The sequence below is a fragment of the Sitophilus oryzae genome, unplaced genomic scaffold (assembly GCF_002938485.1).
Source record: "Sitophilus oryzae breed Bouriz unplaced genomic scaffold, Soryzae_2.0 scaffold_178_pilon_pilon, whole genome shotgun sequence".
In the NCBI taxonomy this organism is placed as follows: domain Eukaryota; kingdom Metazoa; phylum Arthropoda; class Insecta; order Coleoptera; family Curculionidae; genus Sitophilus; species Sitophilus oryzae.
The window spans coordinates 400,531-423,200 of NW_022146490.1; the positions used below are offsets into that span (position 1 = coordinate 400,531).

At 30.5% G+C, this 22,670-nt stretch overlaps 1 protein-coding gene across 6 annotated transcripts in view; it reads right to left on the reverse strand.

Moving 5' to 3' along the window:
• Positions 1-1,840: 1,840 nt before the first annotated feature.
• Positions 1,841-22,670, reverse strand: part of LOC115882595 (probable serine/threonine-protein kinase kinX) — a 21,694-nt gene continuing 864 nt past the window's right edge. The window contains exons 1-26 of one of the 6 annotated variants that reach the window (XM_030900788.1): positions 17,938-18,035; positions 10,966-12,152; positions 10,375-10,722; positions 6,499-6,573; positions 6,356-6,445; positions 6,194-6,292; positions 6,022-6,138; positions 5,856-5,969; positions 5,745-5,792; positions 5,485-5,610; positions 5,298-5,423; positions 5,173-5,235; positions 5,003-5,110; positions 4,813-4,941; positions 4,655-4,756; positions 4,414-4,485; positions 4,261-4,362; positions 4,131-4,202; positions 3,956-4,045; positions 3,803-3,895; positions 3,578-3,748; positions 3,433-3,516; positions 3,273-3,365; positions 3,136-3,210; positions 2,307-2,408; positions 1,841-2,244 (exon numbers count right to left, since the gene is read on the reverse strand). In XM_030900788.1, coding sequence (XP_030756648.1) covers positions 2,018-2,244; positions 2,307-2,408; positions 3,136-3,210; positions 3,273-3,365; positions 3,433-3,516; positions 3,578-3,748; positions 3,803-3,895; positions 3,956-4,045; positions 4,131-4,202; positions 4,261-4,362; positions 4,414-4,485; positions 4,655-4,756; positions 4,813-4,941; positions 5,003-5,110; positions 5,173-5,235; positions 5,298-5,423; positions 5,485-5,610; positions 5,745-5,792; positions 5,856-5,969; positions 6,022-6,138; positions 6,194-6,292; positions 6,356-6,445; positions 6,499-6,573; positions 10,375-10,722; positions 10,966-12,076 — 3,837 coding nt within the window. In that variant the 5' untranslated portion in view covers positions 12,077-12,152; positions 17,938-18,035 and the 3' untranslated portion in view covers positions 1,841-2,017. Of the gene's footprint in view, positions 2,245-2,306; positions 2,409-3,135; positions 3,211-3,272; positions 3,366-3,432; positions 3,517-3,577; positions 3,749-3,802; positions 3,896-3,955; positions 4,046-4,130; positions 4,203-4,260; positions 4,363-4,413; positions 4,486-4,654; positions 4,757-4,812; positions 4,942-5,002; positions 5,111-5,172; positions 5,236-5,297; positions 5,424-5,484; positions 5,611-5,744; positions 5,793-5,855; positions 5,970-6,021; positions 6,139-6,193; positions 6,293-6,355; positions 6,446-6,498; positions 6,574-10,374; positions 10,723-10,965; positions 12,275-17,937; positions 18,036-22,670 lie in introns of those variants that run through there. The other 5 variants (XM_030900786.1, XM_030900791.1, XM_030900789.1 and 2 more) reach the window with 5 other exon arrangements.

Consider the following 22,670-nt stretch of genomic DNA (forward strand, 5'->3'; position numbering starts at 1 on the left):
TTGCTGTCCCGTCGCTTGTCGATTCCATATTCTCTATCCGCCAACTACAGGAAAAATATAAGAGCAGCAGTCTAAACTTTATGTTGCATTCATCGATCTAACAGAAGCGTTCGACTCTGTAAACAGAGTTGTACTTCGGGCAATTATGAAAAAGTTCGGAGTACCCAACAAATTTCTTACAGTGTGTAAAAGCCTCCATAACAACAACAAGTCAAGAGTGTCACATCATGGATCACTGAGCGATCCCTTCCTAACAAAAACAAGAGTTAGGTAGTGATGTGTCTTAGCATCTCTTCTATTCAACATATTCATAGCAGCGCTCTCCATTATAGTGGACAGCAAACTACAGGAGAAAGGTTTGGACATTAGATACAGATACGACGGCAGTCTGTTCAACATAAAAAGACTCAGGGCAAAAACATACAAAATTCATCACAGAACTTCAATACGCTAATGACTGCGCTCTAGTTGCAAAAACGTTACAGCAATTACAAGAAATATTGAATACATATACCTGGGCATACGAGGCTTTGGGCCTTAATCTGAAAATCGCCAAAACTAAGATTAAGTGCACTTCCCCGGAAGATCACAACAATGTTATAAAAGTCGGAGAAAAACTATTGGAATATGTAGCGGAATTCAATTACCTCGGCAGTTTGATTTCGGAAAAGGCCAATATCGACTATGAAATTCAGCACAGGATTAGCAGCACCTCAAGAGCATTCTGGAAATTAAAACAGGGTTTTCTACAATCATCACTTGAATACAAAAACGAAACTTGCAGTGTACCGAGCAATAATAATTCACGCCATGTTATATGAAAGCGAAACCTACGAATTCAGTCAGCGATTAATGGCAATGTAGTATGTAGTATGCATAAACTTTCAAAATTAAGGAGAATGCCACACTTCAAGATGTTTTATTGAAATAAAATATGAATATTTCCATACATTTCTAGATTTTTCTATGCCTCTGAGGTTCAAGAGGGACGTATTCTCGCTTACCGTTAGTGGTTCGAAGTTGAGACTTATAAAAGTGCACTTCAATCAAGCAAAAAGCTAATGTAGGTACTTGGGCTAACTCTAATCGACCGCAAAATTTGCTTCGGAGACAATGGCTCCATTTCTCCGCAATATGTTTAAGATCTACACCCATTTACGAATGTAAAGCGTTCGAAAATTCAGTGGATTTTACTATTGTTATACATAAATTCTAGTATATTGAAAAATTCGGGAGACATTTTTATGAAAGAAATTTAGACGGAGTAATCAACAATGGTTGAAAAGAAGAAAAAGAATGTTGAATGTTTAGGAGGAGTTTCTTGAGTTACAACAAGTTATAACTCGTCATACAGTCTCAAGGCTTTGACAAAGGTCAGTATCTAAGCAGCTTTACAGAAGATAGTTCCCCATCTCTGATATCAGTTGTACCAAAGTATATGGCACAAATGGTTGTCGTCTCGGCGCACTCCGTGATGAGGTACCTATTCTGGTGTTTCCCCATTTTCCCCACAGAATCTGCATTCGACGCTGTTTCTTAGCTTCAATCTATTGAGATGCTCGTTGAGGAGACAGTATTTCCTATTCTTTGTTACGGATAATGCTTCCAGGAGTATTTTTGCTCAAATACTCTTATCCTTGTCGCTGCTTTGGTTTTGGAAGCATATAAATCATATGGTCTTTTACCTGCTCAGCAAACAAGGTTGACAAGGTCAGGAAAAAATAATTTTTAAGTGTTGTAAACAACGTCATAAAAAATTAATAAAGAATGCGCCACCACAATAAAAATAATTTAATAAATAATAATACTATAAAACATAAAACAACACAAAGCAAAAGTACATACCAAAACATAATTTGTTAAACATAATTAATTAACATGGCACTTAACTAATTTGATAACAAATTACTAAGTATGAGCACGAAATAAAATATAAAAATAAAATAACTCAAAACACAAAGAAAATTTGCAATAACTTAGATACATTCCTATACAAAAATAATAAGTATGTTTATATTTATTTATTATCTTCTAGTACTAGACTTTCAAACTCTTCGTCTAAATTTTCAATATTATCGTTATCACTCAGAATTTCATCGATGATATTTTCTTGAGACAAGTTTAGAGACATGGCCGTTTTTAGATTGGTATTTTTCGTTTCCGTTACTTTTTTCGATCCTTGTATAGTTTGGGACGTCACTACTGTTGTTGCGCTGGAATTGTTCGTAGTTAATTTACCATTTTCTGAGAAATAAAAAAGAAAATAGAGTATTTCCATTTTGATTTAACTGAAACTTTTAACTTACGTCTAGATAACTCTAAATTAGAATCGTCTGAAGAACTGTGAACTTCTGAAATTGTTGCATCACGTGACGAAGATGTTACTGTTCTATGAGATGTTGTGGAACCTGTTAATGTGATAATAGTTAATTCTCTTACAACATAATGTATATTCTATCTACTTTAAAAGTTGATCTAAGAAATACATGAACTCTGTTAAAACTGTGATTTTTTTTATGACTTGTAACCAAAATGGGACAGTGTACATAGCAACAATTTATAAGAGATATTGAAAATATTTTTCTAATAATCAAAAAGCGATTTTTTGTGCAATTTCTGAAATTTCCTTTAACTTGTACTAGATTCTACTTATACCATAGATCTTGAACATCATTCAATTAAGAAATGATTGCTATTAATCAACTAAATGTACCATATAATCGAAAAAAACGACGTCAAAGACGGCTGAGGAATGAAGATCGATGATAATTTTGGCGAGGTCAAGCCCTAGACGTTATTTATTTGGCCCGTGCACTTCTTTACTTTTTAATGGCGCTTACTGGCAGTTGGCATTAAAAGGAGGTAATGATTGTTTAAATGGTGTAGTTGAAAATTCGCAAAAGAAGTATTTTTGGAACATTTTTGGAGTGTCTGGAAATGTTTTATTCTTTTTTAATTTTTCTATAATTAGTGTTAAATTGTGATAAGTTTTATGTCAATTTTTAGTAAATGACGTCAAGATATTGACCTCACCAAAAATTATTATCAATAATTGTCATTCCCCAGTCGCCTTTGACGCTGTTTTTTTAATCGTATGGTATATGTAACATGTTAAGAGAATACCAGCAAACTTACTATGATGTATAGTATGTTTCTCTGAAAACGTAGATTGTGTTGTTCCAACCAAAACAGTTTTAGATGAGGTAGTGCCTAATTAAAAATAAAAACAATAATGAATGAAAAAATAATTCAAAATGTGATTACAGATTTACTTGATTTTAATGCTGTTAGTGTCCCAACACTTTTTAATAAACTCATGGATTCTGACGACTGGCTTATATGTGTTCCGTTTGAAATCGTATATCCTAAAATTAATATAAAATTTGTATTCGATTATTTACAAATATACTAAATTAACTACTTCCAACTTACCATTATTTATATTTTCTATAGACTGATGATTTGATATAGTTAATTCTGTAGAGTTTGGAGTGACCACTCCGACACTTACAGCATCTAAAAATGATTTTTAAATAAAACAGGGAATTATATTTCTTTCTTTCTATTTCCTACTTACTATGATCTATATCAAAATTAGTAACTCTCAGCTCAGGGGGTATCTCCAGCAATGATTTGTTATCACCATCTTCAAAGTCAGATGCTTCCGAAATGATAACATTGCTGTCTTGGAAGTTATCATCTATACCATTATGATGCTCTATTTCTTCAATATGAACTCTATCTAAATCTATGATAGTGAATGTTATTGATTTTATTCAACTTTAACTACAAGTTATAATACCTTCTAAGTTACTTTCGTTGGAATCTTCGTTAATTTGGACAGTTTCTTGAGCTTCTTCTGCCACACCACTATCTTCATCAGGTTGTACTACATCTATGGCAAACATAATTAAAATTTACATGTGAGTCTAGGTTTTATAGTAGAAATTCTTACTTTTATTCTCCTCATTATCTGAAGAAAAATTAGTAATTTTTGGTGTTGGTAGACTACTTCCTACAACTTCATGCTCTGTATCATTAGTACCTAAAAAAATCTTCTTTAGAATCGATGGTGCTTTGCTTTTTTTGGTAACATATATATTAATATAGTTAGTAGATCAAAACCTTACATTCTTTTTCAATCTTTGTATCGTTAGTGGAAACTTCAAATTTTGTTGGTGTTTCTTTTAAATCAACTTCATCTGTAATTTTATATTTTTATAATCAATTGATGTGTCATTTTTTTGTTTGTAAACTTACTTAATATCACATTATTATTAATGTTTTCTGCTTCTGTTAACTTTGAATCTTCTGTTTTATTTACAACAGTTAGCTCCTGAGTGTTTTCTGAGCTAAAATTACCTATTAAAAATTATACACTAAATTTTCAACTATACTCTGATCTTTACATACTTATTTCTGCAGTAACTGAAGTTCTTATATCTTCACTGTTATCATCTTTGGTATTCGTGCTTTCTTTGTATTCTGGAAGAGAACCAAAGAAATTAATACAGATTAAAACGTTTAACTTTTAGTTCGAATATAGTATGTTCAGCAAAAGAATGAGCGCTTTAGAGAGATTCATTGAAAAATTGACAGAAAAATATATTTACTGTTAAATTAAAATAACATATAATAATATATACGTTCTTACTAGATTCTGGTTCATGTTCTGAAGTTGTATCTAATTCATCTGATACATTCAGTATCTCATCCGATGTTTGGTTGGTACATGTTTCTTCATCTTCATTGGTACCTAAAACATATAACACATTTATAAAAGCCTGATTGTATTGTTTTGCTACAGCATACTATTTTCAACATTTTCAACACCATCTATATTTCCTTCCCTTTGAGTTAAATCATAGTTGTTTGCTGGAGTGTTTTCAACTTGAAGAACTTTCTCTTCTGGTGTTATTTGAATTACATCGATATCTTTTTCTATAGAAAAAATAATTACAGTAGTAATCAAAATTACATTAAGATTATATTTAAGATTTACCATGTTCTACATTTTGCTCAGCAGGAATATTATCTCTAACTATTAGTTCTACTGGTACTTCTAGCAATGAATCAGAATCTTCTGTAGTTTTATGATCTGCAATAGGATCTGCAATTATGTTGTAAATTTATTACTATATTTAAATAATTTAAAATTAAACTGGTACTCACCGTCTATTTGCTCGTAATCTATAATAACATTTTGCTGTTCTTTATGCTCTTTTAATTGAGTGTCTAGAAAATAATATAAATAAATATGATAAAAAATTTAAATACTAATATAATATTTAAAATACCTTTAAAATTGGAAATTTTGATATTATTCGTACTAATTATATCTTGAGCAGATGTTAATAAAGAATTTTTGTTTTCTTCAAATAATTCGCTACTTTCTTCGTCATTCTGATCGGAGGAAATATCCTCTAAAATTTTAGTAAATAATGATTAGTTTTTTAAAATAATTTTGTATTTACTTTTACACACCATGTATAAAATCATTAACTGAATTATTCTCATCTAATCTTAAGTCCGCCTGTTCATTTACACATAGTTGAGGATTAGGTATTGCTTTATCACTAATTTTGTTCTTAGTATTATATTTTTCTATTTCTAAAAATACACAATGATAAAAAACTAAAACTACTTTTAATACTGATAAATATATTTGATTTTTGCTTATCTAATAATTATTTTTATTAAAATTAATAATACAATTAAATATGATAAAAATAATTATTCTATACCCTGAGCTTTGGTATTTTCTTCTTCTAAAGTCTCTTGTCCTAATTTATCTGAAAAAAAAAATAATTTTATTGAGTAAATTTATTTTATAATAATAAATAATTTTTATGTACCTTGTGCTTCAAAATTGCTTATCCTCAACTGTACTGGTACTTCTAAAATAGGCACATCTTCTTTCTGTTCTTTAGATGAAGACTCAATTTCATCTTGTATCTCAGTAAAAATTTCTGAAATAAAAATATATTTATATACAGTTCATTATAAGTATCTTAATTTTACCATCGTGATTCTTATTGACATTGTGTTCTTCATGATCATCATCTGTACTCTGATGTCTTGATTTTACTAAATATTCTTCATTTGTTTGATACTCAAAGGGAGTTTCAGAATGGTAATCTGCACAAGACAAACATATAATTAATTTAGATTTTTTTTAAAATAATGTAGGTACCTTCTGAACTTTGGGTTGCTATCCTGAACTGTATTGGATCTTCAAGCGACGATTTCCTACTCAGACTAAGCTCTTCACCACCAAAGTTTGTAATTTGTACTACAAAGAAATAAAAATTTAATGTATATTTGAATATAACATTATTTCTAAAATTTCATCTACCTGATTCACTCTTATGATGATGACCTCTAGTTGTTCTATGTATTATTTTGTTTACTTCATTATACTCTGCAACTTGTGAGTTGATTCTTTCTAAAAAATATCGTATTTTATATATCATCCAATATTTTTGTGAAAGTATTTACCAAACGTTTGTTTCAGTGCATTTACTGATACGTTGTGATGTTGAAGATCAATATCTTCTTTTTTGGGTATTTCTTCTAAAAACATATATTTTATAACATAACTATTTTAGCAAAATAAGTAAATACAAAAATTAAAAGGTACGTCAAATAATACTGTAAAAATTAGATTGAAATAAGTTCAGCTTTTGTGGCTAACGGATTATTTTAAAAATATATGAAAAATCTATTGTTTTTGTTTTTTACTAGTCTTTTATCTTATAATTTTAAATGATAATATAAATAATTTGTTATAATTACCAACATTTACCTTTGTATTGTTTAAATTTATTTGCGTTTTTTATTGTTTTTGTTATTAATTAATTTTAATTAATGAATAAATCAATGATATTTTATAAACTAATAAAATATTAAAACACTGTTTTATAATATTCTATATATAAAACTATATGGCTCTAACAATGGGAAAAAATATAGTATTCAATTAAATTTTTATGATATAATTGAAATATCTATTATATTTTTAGGGATTAATAATACTCTAAGCTCATTATTATTTTATCTATTGTTTTAAGTAGATTTAGTAGTTATATACGTAAATTTCTATATGCTTCAAATAGAAAATAGATTGGTAATCAAACACTACAAAGTGTTGTAAATAAAAAAAATACTATGTTATTTTTGAAATCAAAATAACTTAATTGAACAAAATTTACCTATATACAGGGTGGTCCGAATATCGGAAAACTCTTCAGCATATTTTGCAGAGAAAAAATAAGTAAAAAAGTTCCTATAAATGTATGTCCTCAAATGCTTCGTTTCGGAGATACAGGGTGTAAAAGTTTCATTTTTATTTTGCATTTTTCCAAATAATTTCTGAAGTAACGTCAATATTTGGATAAAAATTGGTGTCTAGGAGTTTTATGATAAGAGAATTATGATTTTGATATCAATATGACCTCTATTTGCAGGGGGTGCTACCTATCTGTGTTTTAACTGTTTTGAAGAGTAATAATTTTTTGTCCGTACCTGTATAAAACTACTGAGTAACAAATATACATTTCCGGTCATGTCTCTTGATAAAGCTCGCGTCTCAAGATATTTAGAATAAAAATAGTCAATACATGTCAAAGCTCTTCAAATTTAAAAAAACTGAAATTTGGGATACCTACATATATTTCGCTAAACGTTTTAATGCTTAGTTCTGCGACTACAGAATGTTAGGACAACATATACGTACTCGGCTATACAGGTTGTTAATTTGTTTATTACTCGCAGCAAGAGCTTTATGGTTGAAATATGGCAACCTCGGCCCGCTCGTCGATAAACGTCGCGACGCGACGTGTCGGCAGAAAACCCTATAAGTTCATGCGTTCTTAATAGGCAGTGTTGCCATTCTGTTCCCCTATAAGTAACTGTCGAGCTAACAACCTGTATACAGGGTTTTTCACCACATACGACACGGAATATTGTAGCTAAACGATTAGATTTTTATAAATTGTAAGTTTTGGGTTCGTTGAAGGACTACTAGAGCTACAATTTAAAAATATTTTTACAAGATACAGAGTGTACCAAATAAGTAAAAAATAATATAGTTTTATTTTTTTAAATAGAACACCCTGTATATTATTCTATTTTTGGATTCTACGATTGAAATAAAGGTAAATTTGATTAAGGTTTATCACACTTAAACCTTACCGTTTTTTAAATATTTTCAATTTTATGAAATTGCAGTAAAAATGTTAAGGCTTCATTTCTCCAAGGGTATGAAAGTTTTTAATACTAAATATTTACTGACGATTATTTATTGATCAGATATTGTGTTGCAATAATAAAAATTTTAGTACCTTATACAGAGTGTCCAAAAATGTATATTAAATAATTACTAGCTTTAAACGGCAATAACTTGTTTAATTTAAATAGAACACCCTATATATTTTAGGTGAATCAGATGCACAATATAATTGTCTATCAAATTGTATTATACCATTTTTACCCATCTCTTCAAGTTTTCGTAGAAAATGCATTTTCTTATAATTTAGACCTCATTTATCACTATAGCCATGGAATATTGACATTTCAGATTTTTTTAAAGCAACATATATGTACAAAATGTATTGCAAGCCCATTGGTATACAAAAAAAAACTATTTAAATCTTTATGAAAGAGTATACCAATTAAATATACATATCCATTATTTCCGACCAAAAATTAGTTTTAGTTTAATTAATAAAGTATTCTAAATAAATGTGTGTGTGAATTTGACTCAATCAATATAATAATAAGTTATGAAGATGAACGTTTCTGTTTTTATAAATAAGCATTCGTCAAAAAATGAAATAAAATGTATAAAGTGTTACTTTTTACCACACTGTCTAATACACACACAAAATTCAGTTTTTGAGTATTTGGAGCAAATATTATTAATCAACGTACCAGTCAATTAATGTAGTTTGAATGCTAGGGTTCATATTAATTGGTCCTTGTTAACAAAAAATATTTAAACAGTTTTTTTTTTATTTTTTAATGAAATAAGCGAACTATATCGACAATATTAGTATCTGTACTCTTTGAAAATTTGTTACATCTTTAAAAATAATCTAAAATGTCAATATTTCATGGGTATAGTGATAAATGAGGTCTAAATTATAAGAAAATGCATTTTCTACAAAAACTTGAAGAGATAGGTAAAAAATGGTATAATACAATTTGATAGACAATTACATTGTGCATGTGATTCATGTAAAATATATAGGGTGTTCCATTTAAATTAAACAAGTTATTGCCGTTTAAAGCTAGTAATTATTTAATATAAATTTTGAACACTCTGTATAAGGTAGTAAAATTTTATTATAGCAACACAATATCTGATCAATAAATAATCTTCAGTAAATATTTAGTATTAAAACTTTGATACCCTTGGAGAAATAAAGCCTTAAAATTTTTAGTGCAATTTCATAAAATTGAAAATATTTCAAAAACGGTCAGGTTTAAGTGTGATAAACCTTAGTCAAATTTACCTTTATTTCAATCGTAGAATCTAAAAATAGAATAATATACAGGGTGTTCCATTTAAAAAAATACAACTATAATATTTTTAACTTATTTGGGACACTCTGTATCTTGTAAAAATATTTTTAAATTGTAGCTCTAATAGTCCTTCAACGAACCCAGGACTTACAATTTGTAAAAATCTAATCGTTTAGCTACCATACTCCGTGTCGTATGTGGTGAACAACCCTGTAGAAGCAGAAGCTAAAATTCAAATTTGGCTTAACAAGGTATTCAGCTTCATTTTATAATTGTTTAAATAAATAATACACACTTTTCTCGTGTGCATATTTACAAAGAAGAGAATGACAGTGAGTCATTATGTAAATTAAATTATTCCAATTAAACTGTTATCACAATCAATAACTACTTCACTTGAAGTTTTTTCTGTTAGATAATTTAAAGACAAATTCACAAATAAATTGAACAATGACAGTAAGATAAACAGAAAAGGATAATTAGACATAGAAATAACAGTTAACTTAATTAAAATTACTACTTTTCCTCGGTCTAATTAGAAGTTCTTCTTTCAAAATAATTTTAAATAGTTTCTCTATTTTCTTCTTGTGTTTTAGAGAAATATACTTCCCGAAACGTTAAGCATTTTTTCCCTCTGCTAGGCAAATTTGTTTTAGTAGTAAAAAAACACTGATAAGCTGTTTCCTTTGATTGTGAACGTTACATTAATTTTAGATAATTTTGCAAAAAGGTTTATGCTTTTAATAAGCAATATTTTCAAACATTCCAAAATTGGTTAAAATTTAACACAATTTTTTAATTAGGAAGATGATTCTCCAAATACGTGATAAAATTATATGTTATTCATACCTTCATCTTCATTATTATTAACATCATCCAATCGCTCACTACCCAAAACAACCCCATGCACTTCTTCATCCTCATCATCAATTTCTTTGGTTACATCATCGTCTAACTCTTCATCATCAAACTTGTACCTTCGCTGTCTATCCAACAGATCTGAAGTGCTTTTACTTTTATTCATTTCGGCTTTCTTTTCAATGTCCACCTTCCTCAGTATCCCAGCGCCAAAGTTCAGATAGTTCCCTGAAAGAGCTCGCTTTAGCCTAAATTGTCCTAAGTTCATCTCAGTGTACGGTATATCAAAGCCCGTATTAAATCTAGTTCGTTTATTTGTTAGTAACCCTAAACCTGCAACTATTCAGTATTAATGTGTTAGTTATTTTGTTAGTTAAGAATAGTTTAGTTAATTTTCGTCCTAGATGCTTGTAAAAGTATGTGTCTAAATATTTAGAGCTCTGGTTGGCTTCCCTATCACCTGATGAAAGGTATAGGCTTATTTTTTTCTATTCAAAGGTAATAATAAATGTATTCAAAGCATCTAGAACTGGCTTGCTATAACGAAAATTAATTGATTTAAAAAATAACAAAAACAAATACCTTCTCTATCCTCTTCCTTTCTTTCCTCAAAGAAGCTTTTCAGTTTGGAAACAGATATATTTGTTCGCACTTCTTCATTGTCTTGGTCCTCAGTTTCTTCACTGGGCTCGACATACGTATCATTAACTGACCATTCTGGTTGAACTTTATTATCGTTAGTATCGGTACTATCCAGATGTTCGTTGCTGTCTACTTCATGACCTTCCTTGCCAAGTTCTTCTTCAGTTTCATTGAACTCATCTTTAGTGAGCTTTTTCTGGTCCTTGTAGCTCTTGTAAGTTTGATATTTGTTTGTTTTTGAACTAAATGATGCAGACTTGGAAATACTAGAGTACGACGAAGACCCTACTTTAATTTCGGGTTTAGTTTCTGTTCTGAATGAAAAAAACCTCGCAAGCCTGGATACGGATTTCGGTTTAGGAGCTTCCACTTCATTTTCTGGAAGACTCTGTATAGTTGTATCTGGTTGAGGTATTTCACCGTGGTTTTGTAAGTGATCTGGTAATTCATCTGACCTAGCATAATCAGTAGTATCCTTCAAAGAGTGTAAGGACTCTAGTGACTTGTTTAGACTACTGACACTAGCTTGACTTGAGAATGAAGAGGTTTTATGGTTCTCAAACCTGCCCGTTGTAGAAACGGTATTTTCTTCCCTCTTGAAGGCCAGGCCTTTCCTAAACTTATACCCTGATCGACTGTTGTCGTAGGGAAGTTTGGAATTAAGTATTTTGGACAGTTTTTGTGTTTGGCGTATAAGCTCTTTCTTTTTCTGGATGGTCGTTTCGCAACCTTCAGGATCCACGCTTACAAGGGCTTTGAGTACTTCAAATATTTGTTCTTGGAAAGCTACATGAGTTTCTTTTTCGTAGATTTCATAGTAGTTTAAATGTGCATCGATTTTCACAATTTCCTTCTCTATATCCAGTAGAGTATTAAATTCTAGGTTTGGGTCTCGGAATAGTTTATAAGTGAGAGCATTTCCGATAGATTTAGCTCTAGGTCTCAACCCAAATTCTTCTACAGACTCCGTATAATTTGTTTGTTTCTCGTAGGCATGAACTAAATTTCTTACTTTGGATTGCTGGACTGATTCTTCACCATTTTCTTCCATTTCTTGGTTGTTTTTTTACTAATATAACTCACTACACTATCTAGATTCGTAAGATTCGTTTTGAAATCACGCCTAGCTGTAAAATAACAGTTTTAAAAAAATGGAGATACGTGTGGATTTTAATATTTATCGTTACGACGTGATACAGCAGATAAGTCGGGGCTGTTATCGCTGAGTATTAGCAGGTATTACTAGATATTGAAAAATAATCTATAAGACACAAATAAATATGAACAGCATTTTCGAAATAATAAAGAATTATCGTCGATAACTTAGTTGTTTACTTTTTATTTTTATAATATGAAGTATTTTAATAATAAGAGCTAGTTAATAATATTTCGAAATTTACATGTTATTGAGACTATTTTTCTATAAATTCTATTAAAAATCAAAATTTCTTATTACTTATATGGATTTCTAAGGTCCTCCATTACGTTTTGTTTAAGTTAAACCCAAAATGAAAATGGAAAATTCAGGTATATTCACTATTCACCATGTTTTTGTTTTATTAAATAATACCAATATACAGGGTTGTCCGTACTGTATTCCGGAAACTTTAGCAACTTATTCTGCAGATAAAACTAAGTAAAAAAGTTCGTATAAATGTATGTTCTAAAATGCTTACTTTCGGAGATACAGGATGTAGAAGTTTTTATTTTTATTTCGATTTTTTCCAAATAATTTCCGTGGTAACGTCAATATTTGGATGAAAATTGGTATTTGGGAGTTTTTTGACGTAAGAAATTTGATTTTGATGACAATATGACTCTTACTTGTAGAGTGCGTCACCTACATATCTTTTCACTGGTTTGAAGAGTAATAACTTTTCGTCCGTACCTGTATAAAACTAATAAGGGACAAAATATACATTTCTGTATTTGTTTACGTAAAAAATGTCTCTTGGTAAAAATCGCTACGAGCAACTGTTCTCAAGATATTTAAAATGGAAATAGACAATACAAATCATTATTGAAAAAATGTTGAGTAGATAGTTATTTCACTGAAATAATAAATTTGGGAACATTTTATTTTTTTAAATTAATCATATATTTTTCTTCGAAAAAATTATGATAAAAGAGTTTCTGTTGAACTTTTGGCACAAAAACAATTCAAATTTATGATTTCAGTCTAATAACTATTTAGTCAACATGTTTAATTTATGTCAATGATGACAGGTATTGATAATTTCGTTTCTGAATATCTCGAAACCCATTACTCGTAGCGATTTTTACCAAGAGACATTTTTTTACCTAAAAAACGTCGCAAATGTATATTTTTTTTACTCAATAGTTTTATACAGTTACGAACGAAAAGTTATTACACTTCAAACCAGTTAAAAAATATGTAGGTGACGCCCTCTAAAAGTAGCAGTCATACTGATATCAAAATCAAATTTCTCATGTCAAAAAACTCCCAGACACAAACTTTCATCCATATATTGACGTAACTTCAGAAATTATTTGGAAAAAATCGGAATAAAAATGAAACATCTACACGCTGCGCTGTATCTCCGAAACTAGGCATTTTAGGACATACATTTATACGAACTTTTTTACTTATTATTATAATACAGTTCGGACCACTCTGTATAACCTCATTACATTAATATAACATTCTCGTAATTAAACATCTAGATATATATTTTCGATAGATTATTAAAACAAAACATAAATATTACGATACCGGTTTATCTGATAACAAAAATAACGAATATTTTCGAATAATTCATCCATCGAAAGAATCGTTGGCATTTTTTTCGGCTGTATGCAATTTAAATATTTGATATTTTCGCAAATCCGTAGCGTGCCTCCCATTTAATATTAAAATACCAGATTTTACGTTTTGTTTGCCCGTAAATCAGGCCCCACGACAAATGTATCCTAAAATATGACCGTAATAAACCTGTGACATATGCACTGAAACTGTCCGGCAAAAATTATTATATTGGTAGAAAGGCATTCTTTATGCGAGGTTGCAATTCCGAAACAATAAATGTATTGTGCGTCGGGAACTAACTATTTGAAATTGTCCCCCCGTTTTTATCGAGTAAAAACACAGTTTAGCAACAATTCGTTTCGTTTAAATTTTTTTTTTGGGGACGCCGAGTAAAATATTCGCTCTCGCTCTGTCACAACGCATTGTTTTTGTTTCTTTCTGTTAGCGTATTTTTGGGGAGCTGGCAGTTTTTTAACAAACACAAAAATGTACAAAAGCCAAGTCTCGGAACGCAGTTCTTCAACTACTGAAAGTTGGGAGATCTCATCCCAAACCAAGTCAGTTATTTTAGGGTCCATGGAAGGCACCCACACTGAAAAAAAGGATCTCTCAGTCGGAATGAATATGACTTTGACCCAAAAGATTGACGCTTTTCAATAGGGCCAAGGCTCGATATCGCGCTGCTTGCTCGCCGCTCTCCTCGTCGCGCCACTATCACGGGGGTGTCACTTGTATGGGAAAACAGGCAACAGTCAAATTTAAACGTGCCAGGACCAACGACAAAGAAAGCAACATCTGCCAGGCATTGGCTTTCTTTGTCACTCACATTGCTTAAATCATGATACCGCGGCCATTTTGCCAACAAAGAAGCTGGCCGGGCTGTCCTGGCAAGTGATTTAAAACAATTTTGCTTTTTACAATATTAAATTACCATTTGGATGTATTTAATGCGATTATTCAATTAACTGGTAAGTCAGAAATTACACACAAATACTTTATTCGTAAATACAACTAAGATGTAAACGTAGTTTTGTATTTTTAGATTTCAACTTTTGCAAAGACCCGCCGATAGAACTTGCCTGGCAGCGTACCTGTTTAATTAAACGTATTATTTCCTGATAATAATATCAAAACACGTAAGTACCTCTATAATTTATGATGAAAAATGATTTTGATTATGTTTTATATTATTTAAATACTTTATAACCTCAAATAATAGTAAGATCCTTGTTTATATCGCACAGCCCGTTCAAAACTGTATTGTCTTCAAAAAATGTTTACAGAACAAACAATTATTACAAAAACAATGTCCTTTTAATCTGATTTATACCTCAGAAGGATGCCAGTTAAATTTTTATTAAATCAACATTACATTATTTGGCCATTAATATGCAAAAAGGAGCATATTGCGTTAACTTAAATTTTCTTTTACTTCTCCTGACAATGTTCTCTATATTCTCTATTTTGAGTTAGTAAACTTTTGAACGGGATGTGCGATATATAAAATACATAATATATCCAAGGGCATGATCTGATAAAAGTATTTTTTGATGCATTTTTTGGTTGTTTATGCACATTGGCTTGGTTTATGTTTTATTCAGCTTATATTTATTTGGTATAACAGTTTTTTTTGCCTTTGGAATGGCATGCATTGAGGCTAGATAGTGTTTCATTAGACCATTAAAGAAATTTAAATTAGCATATATTTTTTGTGATGTTAGTGTGTTATCATGATACAGGTAGTTGTATCATAGTGCCTTATGCATGTTATTTACCTATTATATACTTATGTATTATCAGTAAATAGATGATAATATACTACTAAAATGTCTTTTTAATAGTATGTTTATCTTTCCAATTCACTAGTTATTTGCAAAATGTATTTTGAACTAATTTAAGTCATTATTGATCATCTTTCTTTTTCAGGTTCCGGGATATTCTTTTTCATTGTTAAAAAAATATATATATTTCAATATTATTGTAATATAAATCGCAGCTCTAAAAAGTAAATGATATTGTTTACTAATGTGTAATTTATTTACTATGAATTTTCTCTGAAAATAATAAGTCTTTAATAATATCATTGATTTGCTGTGTAAAGTTAATAGACATATTTTTTTAATACATTAAATTATATTAAAGTAATAAAAAATATGTTTATTAACTGTAAACAGTAAGTCAGTGATACTTACAAAAATATTTTTTTAAAAATTTCTCCTCTTTTAAGCCCCGCCCCTCCAATTCCCCTCAATTTAGCTAGTACTGCCAGGCGACACCAGGTGGCGTCTGTTTCCATTTTTTAACATGAAGTTAGCATTTCTTTAATGTACCTATTCTCTGGCCACTATGTTTTCAGCCTTAGGCGTATAGTCTATAAAATGAATAACTTTGAATTTTGACCGTTATTTTTTACCAACATGGCAAATATAAAATCCCTCTGTCAAAAAAGTTACTGATATTCTTTAAACTGAGTGCCTGAACGAATCAGATAGGTAACTCTTTTTACTTTCGTGAAATAGAAAAGGAAAATAATAAAACGAATGTCATAATTGCCAAAAGTAAAATATCATCAGCTTTTGACATTTCTAAATATCAGACCAATGCCGTCTCTAATAGAACAGCCTCGGAGCGAGATTAATGACGTCACGCTAGTTAGATACTACGGATTAATAAATATGTTGTAGAATATATGGAAAACATGTATTCATGATACATTGTTATTAATACATATTCATTCATAAACATTGTATTTTAAAAATGATATAGTTTACATGAAATATACATAATATACAGTTAATAAATACTTAGAAGAAAATTCTTGGGGATAGCGGTCTGAAGGTAAAAATTAAACAATTTTTTTGTTATAATTGATCGGTCAAGACTTCCTCTTTGTTGATAAATACAATATATATATACCTATTTATAGTAATAAATACTTTGGCAAATAAACTATGAACCACACAAATGCAGCAAATGTTTTACAATACACAAATAATAAATAGGTACATCAGATAATGGATAAAATGTAAAATATATTTTAAATTTTGGGGTTTGAAAATCGATCTAATTTAACAAAAAACATTCAATATCTACTAATAGTGATGTATTATTATTTGCATTCACAAAATTTATATGTATATTTTGCGAGTATCAATGTTCGAAAAATTATATTTGCAAATAATACAATATCACAGAAAAAAAGGCATCAGCGATGAAATTAAAATCGCTGTCATTTTATATGTAAAATTATTCTAAAATTTTTGATTTTCTTGGGATTTAGATTCGGGAAAAACGCTGACTAAGTTTTCATTTGGTTTTTCATTATTTTTATTTGGTTTAAAAAAAACGTTTCGGGTAACATTATAGTGTGTTATATGAAAAAAATAGTGTCAAATATAATCCAAAAAATTACATATAAAATATTCACACCACACACCATATAATGTTTACTACAATTAATAAACTAATATAAACTTGTCAAAAGATGACCACATATTTTTTAAAATTATTATTCTTAACACTAAAACTATCTACATTGACTATGGACTGCGATTTCAGCCATAGTCAAGTGAGGCTGTTTTATTAGAGACGGCATTGCGTCAGCAGGGCCGCAACTTGCTAACCTAATAAAATTTACACTAGAAAAGCCCGCGGGAACTGTCAAATTCAAAGTTATTCGCTTCACAGACTTATAGTAGGTTAAATGCGAATACTTAAGACAGAGCGAAATTGACCAGCTGATACTGATACTAATATCTAGGTTAAATCCCAAATTTTAACTTAAAAATCCATAATTTGGCAGACTGGTACTAAATAGACTGTGATCTTGATAATCTAAACTAGATGAAATGAGATTAAAAAAAATTTTATATTATATGAAGGTGAAAAATTTGCTCTTAAATTGTATTTACACCATTTGAGACATTTGGTACCTAATGTAAATGATTTAAGAAAAGTGCCTCAATTTGACTCTGCAATCAAAGATATATTTCCTGATAATATAATTTATACACCTAAAAAAATAGATCTTTGGTATTAATATGTTTATTTTAGGGTGACTGGAAATAACTTAAAAAATTAATTCTTCAATACCCTGAATAACTGTGTGTATGTTCACATCACATTTGATATATCTAATTACTTACATTTAAGTAAATAAATATTCCTTTGACAACTTGAAACATATCAACAAACGAAATATACGTACACAATATTGACAAACACCTAAAACACACTTAGCCTTGGGAAACAGGGGACTAACTGAAGTAATGAATTTTTGCAGGATATTCAATCCATAGAAGTTTTTGCACCATTTTTTTTTTCATTTTATAAATATTGTCTATAAACCGGTTAAAATATAACATGTTTTACTATTTTAGAAAAATTGCTTCTAAAAAATACAAAAATATGTTATTTTTTATGTACATGGTTTATAACTTTATTTTAAAAATATTGAATGCAGCAAAACATTTTTTATTTATTAATGTATTGGAATAATTAAAACATATACAGGGTGAGTTTTAAATAACTGCATATATTTTTAGGGGTAATACATTTCGACCCGAGAAACTTTTTTGAAAGATTTTAGGAATTTTTTGAAAAAATTTTGGAAATTTTTATAATTTTTAGTTAAAAAACATAACATTTTAATAATATGGCAACTAACCTAATTTAACCTATACAATGTTCGACTGCATAGTCTGCTAGTAAACATTTTTAAGCTTAAATTATCACAACACTATTTATTTAAACCAATGTCAGAAAATAAATAAATAAATGCGGCAACTTGACATTTTTTACAGCAGAGCTACCATCTGAATCCCCAGCGCAAAATTTAAATTCCAGTTAGTCAGCCCAGCGCGGAATATGTCCATGGTTGGACCAAGAACTTAAAAATCGCATCCACGATTACGTTACTAAAAGTTTGATTGGTTGATCAAATTATATAGGTAGTAGATTAAATTTACAAGAAAGAAAACCCACCAGTAGTTCTCAAAATTTAAGCAGCAAATTATTTTTTTTTATTTTTCAAATTAAAACAGCCCATTAAAATAACCCATACATAGATAAAATAAATAAAATTATATAAGAGTTTCTTGCCTTGAACTGCTAATATAGAAATTAATTCCACGCTGTGTTCGACATAATGTGGATCAACCTGCTCTCACTACCGGTTTCGGGGCCCTACCCCATCATCAGGTGAGCTTGGGTCGTTTCCACAAAATGTCGAGCACAGCGCAGAGTATATAAATACGACTTGTCATAAAGTAGCGGTAAGATATTAAGTCCCGCATCGCGAGATAGCGGCGTGCGCGCAATGGTAGTACTTTCGTACTACCGAGGCACAACTATCGATAGTAAATAAAGGCTTTATTCGGCTAGCCCAAATTATATAATGGAAAATAAATTTCTTGCAGTTTTTAGGTATATAATAAAATTATATAAGAGTTTCTTGCCTTGAACTGCTAATATAGAAATTAATTCCACGCTGTGTTCGACATAATGTAGATCAACCTGCTCTCACTACCGGTTTCGGGGCCCTACCCCATCATTAGGTGAGCTTGGGTCGTTCCCACAATTGCAACAAATTGCACGCAGGCCGCTATCTCGCGATGCGGGACTTAATATCTTACCGCTACTTTACGACGTTAAAAGTAAGTCGTATTTATATACTCTGCGCTGTGCTCGACAGTTTTGTGGAAACGACCCAAGCTCACCTGATGATGGGGTAGGGCCCCGAAACCGGTAGTGAGAGCAGGTTGATCCACATTATGTCGAACACAGCGTGGAATTCATTTCTATATTAGCAGTTCAAGGTAAGAAACTCTTATATAATTTTATTATATACTACCTAAAAACTGTAAGAAATTTATTTTCCATTAGATAAGATAAATTAGAGTTATACATATAAAAATAACAAAGATATATCATGTGAACCGATAATTGCAAACATAGTACCAGAAAAAGTTGCTAAAAACTCTGAACTAACCCAATAAAAATTCTGTTAAGCGGGCCCGAAATTGATAAAATATGTCCGCTACGTACAGAAGCAAGTTTGTCACATATAAATGGTTCGGAAAGTTTCGTTTCGCCACGTAATTTCAGCGGTAAAAGTTTCGTTGTGCATAAACAGTTTTGCTGGGCCTTTGCACACGCCACATATCACAGAACATCGTGGTAGTTTTCGGTGGCTTATTTATGAAAATACACAGATCTAATTAATATAACAGCGAAGAATAATAGGTTAGCGTCAGTGGCTACCGTGGGGCTATTAAGATGAAATATTAAAACTGCGAAACTACTGCCATTATGGTAGTAAATAAGGATAAAAGTTTTGTAACAAATAATGAAATTAAAGTAAAAGAACTAATTACAGAAGTCAACTGGATACAGGAGTACCTCGTTTTTAAGCAGCATATACTATACGCTGTTTATTTATACGTCGTTATATTAATTCCAAATTAGATAGAAAATATTTATACCGGGTGTTGCATCGTCGAGCGGGACATAGGAAATCCCATGTAAATTTTAATGGGGTCAATTATTGGCTTCCCTTATTATTTTAGAGAATAATTCTATTTAGGTTTATTGAAGAGCACTAAAACCCACATTCAAAAGAATAACTTTAGATATTTTTGATTAGCCCATTTACGAGTTATCGCCGATTTCTTTTTAAATATTTCTCCTTTCTTATGGCCCTGTATTTACTTATAAGCACCAGTCAAGGTAAAAGATAACCGTCAAATGAAGTTGTCATTTCAGAAATTTATCTATTTAGTACTTTATTATTATTATTAAAAACTCATACCTACATCGAAAATATTAGCCATGAATTACACTACCGAAGAAAAAGTATTGAGGATTAAATGGTATTATCAAGGAAATAGTTATCAAAAGGTGTCGGACATGTTTGCTGCTCTGTATCCGAATAGACCAATACCTGGAAAATCTACAATCGCAAGGAATATCCAGAGATTTGACATCAAAGGTACCCTAATAAATAACTGCAGATGTGAAGCAAGGCAGGAACAAAGAGAAGATGCAAGAAATGATACTGACTTGGAAGTTTTATTGTGCGTGGAAGAGAACGATGGAAAGATCAGCACAAGGCAACTTGAGGATGCAATAGGAATAGATCACACTACAGCGTTTCGAATTTTGAAACGACATAAATACTATTCCTTCAAATATGAAAAGCACCAAGAGCTACGAAATGGGGACGAAATACGGCGGCAGGCGTTTTGTTTTGATATGATGGAAACGGTGGGAAGTAAAAGTTAGAAAACTGACATTTTCCAACCTTCAAAAAGTCGGAAATGTCATCATTACTTATATGGCTGTAAATAAAAATGTTTACTAGCAGTCGAACATTGTTCTTTTTAGAACCTTTTTTAGTGCGAAGTGTGCAAGATAGCTTAATAGCCGTAAAAAACTCATCGCAACTTTATTAGAATATTTTAAACAGGAAAACGGTAGTAATGGCCCTTTATGTCCCTTAAGTGCTGTTAAGAAGGTGAATTTTGTTGATGTAAATAACAGCTGTTTATATATTTATAATTAATTAATTTTTATTTCATAAAATATTTTGATTAAAAGAAAATAAAAGTCTATAAATTATGCACTTCCAAATAACAAAATTTATAAATTACCCTCTACTAGTGGAAATAAACTACTTACATCAATAACAAGTAGTTCTATAATATCTTAAAATAACCAGTTGAAGTTTGCTTTACACTTGACTGATACTAGTCCACCATTACAAATGTACTAAGATATTTATTTCATTTTTTTCTTCAATTTTCAGGTATGAGTCAATATCTAAAATATTGACATTTTTACTAATCCTTTTATTGTCGGACATTTAAAAGAGATAAAACTTCACCTAAGTTACCAAATCGAATGTTTATCTATGAATATTACCAAATACGATAAGCCAGTAGTTAGAATCGTTCATAATCTCTGTATTGAATAATAGAATAGAACTAGTGATATAATAAATAAAGATTTTCTACAATAAAATATAATAATCTTATGATATCACAAATAGGATATAGGTCCTCACAATACATGAATTGACCTCAAATCCAAGGAGGCAATAGAGAAAGAGGGACATATCCTCTATTATAGGTACGGGACAACACCGGTATCAGGTCTAAGGAGTGACCAAGTTAAAGAGGTGGAGAAAATGGAGACAGATTCTCCAGCCTTCACCTCACGGGTTTCTCAGCCGGAGGCAAGCTCCTCGACTGTGAAGAGCGGCACGGAGGGCCAAACACACAACCGTGGAAGGGTGTGTACCCTCGGAGGAAGAACTGTTGTCAGAGGAGGATGGGAAATACCCTGTCCCTTCTACAACAAGGGTATGTTGCGTTATAGATTGTGTGATGACTCAAGGAAGGGGGGCACACATAAGATCTTTAAGGTCGCAGTGATTACCCCCCCCCCTCTTACTTATTCGACATATCACAAATTAAATTACATATTTATACTAAATTAATAAAATTTATGTTAAATTTACTGTAAAATTTTAAAATGCAATTATATGCTTGTTTAAAAGTTTGTAAGGTTTAAAATAAAAAGTTTCATTTTAATTGTCACATTTGGCGAGGTCACAGGCCCCGTTTTATTCGATGGATCATCATCAACAATAATAAATGTCCAGATAGAAGCAGCGCAAACGGTATGCCATCTATCGTTAATAATCATAAAAATAAAATTTCATTGACGACATAACCATGAGATATGACGTCGTCAAGCTAAAGAGGGATCAGTTCAGAGCGATAAAGAATCTACGTATGCTACCGGTATTATTGGTTAAAAATATATTATCCCTGTATAAGGCAGTAGTAATTATTTTCTAGTTTGATCAAATTGACTT